Source organism: Mytilus californianus, unplaced genomic scaffold (assembly GCF_021869535.1).
Source record: "Mytilus californianus isolate M0D057914Y unplaced genomic scaffold, xbMytCali1.0.p SCAF_6, whole genome shotgun sequence".
Lineage (NCBI taxonomy): Eukaryota > Metazoa > Mollusca > Bivalvia > Mytilida > Mytilidae > Mytilus > Mytilus californianus.
The window spans coordinates 34,476,584-34,484,870 of record NW_026262712.1 but is presented as its reverse complement, the minus strand read 5'-3'; the positions used below and the strand labels follow the sequence as shown (position 1 = coordinate 34,484,870).

Genomic DNA, 8,287 nt, shown 5'->3' with positions numbered 1-8,287 from the left:
TAAATACCCTAATGATGTTTGTGGCAAACTTTGGTTAAATTTGGCCCAGTAGTTTCAGGGTAGAAGATTTTTAGAAAAATTAACGACAGACCCCATTGATGAGAAAAGCTCACTTGGCCCTTTGGACAAGGTGAGCTAAAAAAAATAGTTAAAATTCGTCTTTTCATGGCAATAACTCCTACAGAAAGTACTCTGACAGTTTTTATGTTAATATCTCATCATTCTGAACATGTTTGCCCCCGTCATAATTTCTTTATATATATTGGTTTTACAAGAATATTTCAAGATAATGGACAAAATTTGAATTTTACCCTGATGTTCGATTTCTAGACATGTCAGCCATGTTGGTTGGCAAATGGGGTCAACACTGTCCCTTGCTGCCAGGTGAGCTGAAAATGGGAAAAAATAACCATTCAAGGACAATAATTCCTGAAAGACATATTTGAATCTATCTGCTGATCATTTTTGTTTTTGCAGTTTCCCTCAATCTACTATTTAGTTTAAGAAAAAGCAAAAGAAGGGTAAAAATCATCATTTGAGGACAATCCCTCCTTTCCTAGACTGATGATTTCTGCCATGCATGCTGACTTATTTGTATCCATTGATCATATTTGTTATTTACAGTTTCTTTCTATGTTGGTTATACTACATGTTGTCTGCTCTTTGGTCGGGTTGTTGTCTCTTTGGCATATTCCCCATTTCAATTCTCAATTTTACATGTATATTGTTTCAGCCAAAATCACAAAAATGGGTAACCATCTTTATTCAACATGTCTAAGGACAATTACTCATCCAAGAAGACGACTAACAAATTGCTGCTATTAACAGAACTTTTCTTTCCATCTACTATGGTTTTCAAAATAATAGCCACAATCACAAAAAAATTATCATTTAACAGTACATAAATATTCTAGATCTCCCCTTGTCAGATTATCTTGATATATATAAACAGTTTTCAAGATAAAAGACAATATCTTACATGCGTTTTACCCTACAGTATGTTCTATTTCTAGCTTTGGCAATATAAAAATAAGAAGATGTGGTATGATCGCCAATGAGACAACTCTCCACCAAGAGAACCAAATGACACAGAAATTAACAACTAGTGGCAACCATTTTTTTTGCAAGCAAGGTCATAGGACACATTTTTAAACAAGATACCCCAGGATGATGATGGCTAAGTTTGGTTCCTATCAAACTACATTGTCAGTCAGAGCTCAGACATAAATAAGTCTTAGTCTGCTTTTGACTCATAGAGGTCTAAGTTTGTAGGTTTCAAGATTTGTCTCCCTTTAATTTAAGACAAATTATGACTTCAATAAGTCAATTAGTGTTAAGCAAGAAATATTTGTCCTGAATTAAAAAGTTGCAAATATTGACCCCTACAAGTCGATAAGTTACCAAAATTGGTCAGAAGTAAGTAAGTAAAAAACAAAAAACGACTTGTTTATGTCTGAGCTCTGACTGATTGTAGTAGACTAGGTTCAGACGAGAAGATTTTTGTAAAAGTTAAACACTGAACAGATGCCAAGTAATGAGAATAGCTCTACTTCACATGGTCCTTTAGGTCAAAAGACCTATAAAAAAAGTATTGGTGGACAGTGCTCAAGTACAATGGCCGTTAGGGTCAGGTTAGTTAAAAAAGTATAAGCTGATATAGTCATGACAGTGCTAAAGTAAAACAGAGACAAAGTGATGAAAGTCGTTGCAAACTGTCAAATTTTTGAAAATACTCTTTTGTAAACTGACTGAGAGGAACTAAAAAGATTTCCAATTCTAATGAACATGATGAAAACAAATCAAAGTGCATTCATTAGAATATTTCATATCAAAATGTGCAACATTTATATATACATGTAGTACATCATGCACTCAGTATGCTCAGTAACTTAAGTATGTGTTACATATGTAGAAGATCAAAATGCTACAGAAGAGAGCTATTACAAATGAGGGCTCTGAGGAAAGTATCTCCCAAGTTCATTTTGTGACTTTTAATTTGCATTTAAAAAAAGAAACAAACAAACTTAAGAGTTTTTTTGTCAATGTTACAACTGCATCTGAGAGAACCTGCATGGTTTTAAATATTTAAGCATGTTATTTCTTTCCATATCAAAATGCATGAGACAGAGATAATGCACCTCAATTAATTCCTGTATATATTCTCTTTCACAGACAACGAGGATGAAACTTATTTGTTTGCTGTTTTTTTGTCAATTTCTTTTGATATATCCGTCGACTCAGCAAGCTTATAAACAGTAGGCTCTTGTCTTTGTGATGACAAATATTTCATAGCTTTTTCATTCCTTTTCTTGAATTCATTGGATACATGCAATTCAAAAGTCTGAAAATGTTTTAACACATTTTTTACTTGAACAGGGTCTAACTTATATTCTTTGGCAACTTGTTCTGACGAGTATTCTTCTGGGTATTTTTGATGATTCAATATAAATTCTAATGTTTGTCGAAGAGTCACTTTTCCTTCTGGTATTGAAGCGGGTTCATCGAATCCGAATTCAGGGTCTTCTGTTTCCTTTCTGCTCTGGGGCAATTTTTTGGCTACAATATCTTGGTTTTTCCCAGTTGAATCTACATGTAACGTCTTTAAGCGTTCGTCCAGCACATTGTCTTTGACTTTTTGAGCTTCATACAACTCTGGGTGTTCTTTGGAGAATTTTTCCAATATATCTGCCGTGGAGTCATGTCGTGGTGCTGCTGGTAATTTGTCTTTTTGAATAAACCTGTGTGATCGATTTTCAATGTTGTAATTTTTAAAACTTCTTGATACTGTAGGTAAAAGTTCACTTATCTTGTTTCCCATCTCAATGCTAGGGAAAAGAAATAACTTCTTTATTTCGATTTAATACCCTCCACTTTTCAAGTTCACTTACACAACGAAAACGTTCTCATCGTGCTAGTTAATGACATTTAATCAATTTGAAACGCCCACTCTCATTGGTTATCATTGATCGTACTCGACAGCCTCTCATATTCGTCCTTTAATGACATAAACGGTACCAATTTTTGTTATTTATTTGTGATGTTTGGCGTAAATCAAGCCGTTGGGTTCTCCTTTATATTGTTACACGTTTTGTCATGCCATGTCCTTTTATATCTTACTACTAGTATACAGTATAGGTTTTGCTCATTGTTGAAGGCCAAACAGTGTGCCCAATAGTTGTTACATCAGACTGTATCTTTTGGTCTCTGGCCAAGTTATATTTGTAACATGCATTAGCAATCATAAATCATCTTGTCATTTTTGGAACTTTGCTAATACCATCATTTTGGAGGTTGTTTAGCTATAAAGCTAATGTATATATTCGCACACCTAGCATAAATTAGCAACTAGTATCAAGTTTTAAGCATGGAGCAGTGAAGATGATCACATCCGTCTTAATCGTAACTTCACTGTAATGTACGATGTATATAATATGTAAATCGATGCAGGACGTGACGGCCATACTGCCATGACGTCCATAGGATGAAACGGCCATACCCCGAAAAGATGAAACGGCCATATGACAAAAACGGCCATACTTTGTGAAGACGTATCGTCCACGGTTTTTTTTTTTATATAGATGTTATATATGAATTATTTTGATACTTATAGATGGTTATCATAACTTTTAAATAAACTTTACTGTTTTTATATTATTTATCATGTTTAATTTGTTATATCATTTGTTTACTCATTATATATATATCATAAATGAATGTGTTTAATCTAATAAGATATTGAGTCTCTTAATTGACATGATTGAGTGACCAATTTAATTCTTTGCTAGTTGTTCGTCAATTCAAAAATACAGTAAACCTATATAACTTTAGGATCCTGCTCCTTTATTTTAAATCCACCACTGTCAGAATATCTTATCTTTACAAACAAAAGTAAGAGCAATACAAGCATTAGAAATAATGTGATTTATCCTGCAATCAGCTAACTATTGTACAAATAACAGGTACACAAATAAATTTTTGCTTTATTTGCACTTGTACAAATAAAGTCTCATGTTACCCCGCTTCCATGTTGAGCAAGCGGTAATGTGGATATTTCTTTTTGCGTACCAGTTCATTTTGGGGTCCTCTTCGCGGTCCGCGTTTAAACTATGTTGATTTCTAACGCGATCAACTTTACAACTTTGTGGCGTTAAATTCAAAATGGCGTCGCAGCGTACACCAAAGAATATTACCCATGATGCATTAGATTCTGAAACGGCGAATTAGAGACAATGATTTAGATTTTAACAACTAAAGTTTCAAGTGTTGGGTGTAAATTTCAGGATAATCAAATATAACTTGGCCAGAGACCAAAAGATACAGTCTGATGTAACAACTATTGGGCACACTGTTTGGCCTTCAACAATGAGCAAAACCTATACTGTATACTAGTAGTAAGATATAAAAGGACATGGCATGACAAAACATGTAACAATATAAAGGAGAACCCAACGGCTTGATTTACGCCAAACATCACAAATAAATAACAAAAATTGGTACCGTTTATGTCATTAAAGGACGAATATGAAAGGCTGTCGAGTACGATCTACCTGTTATTTGTACAATAGTTAGCTGATTGCAGGATAAATCACATTATTTCTAATGCTTGTATTGCTCTTACTTTTGTTTGTAAAGATAAGATATTCTGACAGTGGTGGATTTAAAATAAAGGAGCAGGATCCTAAAGTTATATAGGTTAACTGTATTTTTGAATTGACGAACAACTAGCAAAGAATCAAATTGGTCACTCAATTAAGAGACTCAATATCCTCAACTCGTCCCATTTTCATAGCTAAATGAGATCTTTTCGTCCTGTTTCTAAAGCTCATACAAATAAATCATATATTTTCCGACAATGTACATGCATATATTGTATATATATATAGAGGGGTTGGAACGTGATAAGGGAACACGTGAATGAGGGGGGGGGGGGGGGGGGGGGACTAAAAGGAAAGTTAAAAATAGGGATATGCTGACAAATCTATTTGACCGATTTTCGTTTGGGAGCAAGGGGTGGGAAGTAGGGATCAGGGACCCCATTTACACTCATCTGTTTAGACAATTCAGATTTCCATTGGCTGTCAAGATGCAGAACAGCAATAAAAGCAGTTTCTTTTAATATTGGTTATTTCCTAGAATAAGTTCTTAGGGTGGTCATGGTGGTGTCTAACACATACATTCTATATCCATTATCATACCACATATATAAAGGCAACAGAAGTATACCGCTGTTCGAAAGTCATAAATCAATTAAGAGAAAACAAATCAAGGTTACAAACTAAAACCGAGGGAAACACATCAACTATAAGAGAAAAACAACGGAACAACAGAAACACTGAATTGCAACAAAAACAAACGCCACATATGTAGTGTCAAAATTGTCAGAAGACTCCTCATTGTAGTAATTGCCCTTAAATGATGATTTTTGTGATCGTGGCTATCTTTGAAAACCATCATAGATATAGAAAAAGTTCTGAAAATAGCAGATATTTGTAAGTCGGCTCCTTGAATGACTTAATGAATGGTAATTTTTACTCATTTGTTTGTAATTTTGACTGAACCCATAACATTACAATGTAGATAGATGAAACTAAATAACAAAAAAGATCAGCAGAATAGTATAGATCTACAAATAAGTCAGCATGGCAGAAATAAATCATCAGTCAACTCCCTTTTGAAAAGGGTTGCCCTTGAATGATAATTTCCCCCCCTTTTTTTGGCTCCGTGTTGAAGGTCTCATTGTGACTTTGAGACGAAGAACAGCAATAAAAGCGTTGTGCCTTTACTTTTTTGTTTTTGTGTTTTTTGCTGTGCATGTACTGATTTTGTGTCATGGATGGATACCCCATATACCCTTTGTTTTTTCTATTACACAGCTGACTGCAAATAAGTCAACATGGCTGAAATCATCAGTCAAATCATTATAGGAGTAATTGTCCTTGAATCAGAATCGTTTTTTTTTAGCACAATTTTTAGTTTTTGACGGAAACTATAAGAAACATTCTTATTGTATTGTATGAGTTTTATGCAAAAATGTCGTTGAGTGATTCAAACATTCTCTTATGAAACCAATGACTCAGAGGCAGTCACATGTTTAACCCTGCCACAGTCTTTGTAAGCCTCTAAGGGATCAACTTTTGAACTCTGAAGAGGGGGGTATATATGCTTTTTTTTCAAAAAGCAAATTCAGATTCCCAACCTTGAAGAAAAACAATAATTTGACGAGGGAGAGGGAAAGTTATGTTTTCTGATTGAGAGTAGTAATAGTTGAAATTAAATTTTAAAATGATCATTAATATCATGTATTTTTCAACTTTACATTGTGTCGTTTTAAGTCAACCCATTGTATGGTAAGCATGTCGTGACATTATATTGACTTTCCCGAAATGTAGTTATATATCATACTCATGATACTGTTTTAAAAAAATATAAAAAATTTTGATCACGAATCTTGTTTTCAGCTACAGGTTGTGCAAAACTGTCAGATTATGTATGAAAACCCAACTTCTGTGTAAATAGAAAGAAATACAAAGAATACAAATTCTGGTAATATGTATCATCAGGAAGACAAGTCCAAATATTTTAAAACTAGAGACAGCTTAAGAGTTAAGTTTCAGAACTGTTATGATTAAATTTTTGTGTCAAAGTACTTGTGAGCAATTGTTATTCTCTTTAAACCTGTACTTTTCCACCTCTTTGTTTTTAATATGATCAAAAAGATGTAAATCTTTAAACTTCCTTTAAACAGGATGTTTTTCTTCCACTCTACTTAAATTATACTAATATAAAGATACTGTTAGCTATTTACGAAATGTGACGCCTGAATATCACACGGAAACTATAGGCTTAAAGGTATGATCTGCCATCATTGCAATATTTAGAGAAATGTATGTCCACGCGTAAACCTGCTTAAAGTAAGCATAACTTTGGCATAAACCAGACATACACTGGGTGTAGTATTTAAAGGCTTGGCATGCAATGAAAATATAAACATTTCATACATTTTGTGCATCCGAAGAGCTTTAGTATGGATTTACCTGATCAAATTTAAAACGCTAATCCTTAACATTTCAAAGCCGTTGATGCGCAAATACGCCACAACCTTTTGGCTATATTACTTAAAAGGACCTTAACAGAATAGACTATTCAAATGAGTATCGTGGCCAATTAATAAACCAGCGACTCTTTTCACAAAAAAACTTACGATTAAAATTGATCGTAAGTTATACTAAAATGTGCGGAAATTTCTCTCTGCATTGAAGACCTGTTAGTGACCTTCTGCTGTTGTCTGTTCTATGGTCGGGTTGTTGTCTCTTTGACACATTCCCCATTTCCATTCTCAATTTTATGACTTACAAGTATTTTTACTCTTAAGATTTTTGTGAAAAGAGCCACAGGCGTAAAATCTTGACACAATACTACACCTAATGTAAATCAGTGTATGACCCCATGTATACACACATTTAGGCATTGGTGTTCGTTTGTGTAATTGATACAAACTAGTGAAAAACTGTTGCAATTTATCAAATGGAGCATTTTCTCAGTTAAGACATGTCCTGATTCGAATTCTGCACTTGTGGGTCATCATACGTCGCCGGTGATATTTGACAAAACGCATGCATAGTCTTATTTAAATCAAATGAATTGGGCAAAGAATTGAATCTATGCAGTCGAATTTTAGCTCCTATTATAACTTTAGAATATAGCAAAGTGCTCTCGACCAATGAAATTGTAGGATTTGATGTCTCTTAATTGTGAATGTAATTCATGTTCTTAGTAAGGGATTATCCTATTGTTTAGGTCTATTTACAGTTCAAAACAAAAGAGTTTCTATAAATGAGTTACAACTGCCCCAAAGCACATTTATCAGATTGAAAGGATTTATCAACAGTGATTGAAACTGACTAGAATTTCAATTGTGAAACAAACAAACAAAAATCAAAATAAGTTGAAACTTACTGGTGCAGTAAAATTGGTACCTTTAATGTTATTATGAAATATTAATAACTTCAAAATACTAAAAAATTAAACAGTATTAAAGCAATGCATTAAAATAGAAAACAATAAAATCTTTAGATTTCCAAAACTCTGATTACTGGGCCAGCGGTTGTGAAGAATGATTATAGTTATTTCCAATATTCCGATAAAATAAAACAACAAAAAACAGGAATTTAATTTAAGTTTTGAATATATTTAAACTTTTAAAGGCATTTTATTTTGACATTCCCATGACATAATGAAATAGTATCTGATTTAAAAAGCCGGACCAAAATATTGGCTGTGAAATGAA

General features: G+C 33.4%; 1 protein-coding gene across 1 annotated transcript; it reads right to left on the bottom strand.

Annotated features, from left to right (window-relative positions):
• Positions 1-1,759: 1,759 nt before the first annotated feature.
• On the bottom strand, positions 1,760-2,916 carry LOC127705132 (NADH dehydrogenase [ubiquinone] 1 alpha subcomplex assembly factor 4-like). Its single transcript, XM_052209384.1, has one exon. The coding sequence runs from the start codon at positions 2,816-2,818 to the stop codon at positions 2,189-2,191; it is 630 nt and encodes a 209-aa protein (XP_052065344.1). The 5' UTR covers positions 2,819-2,916; the 3' UTR covers positions 1,760-2,188.
• Between the last annotated feature and the right edge of the window lie 5,371 nt (positions 2,917-8,287).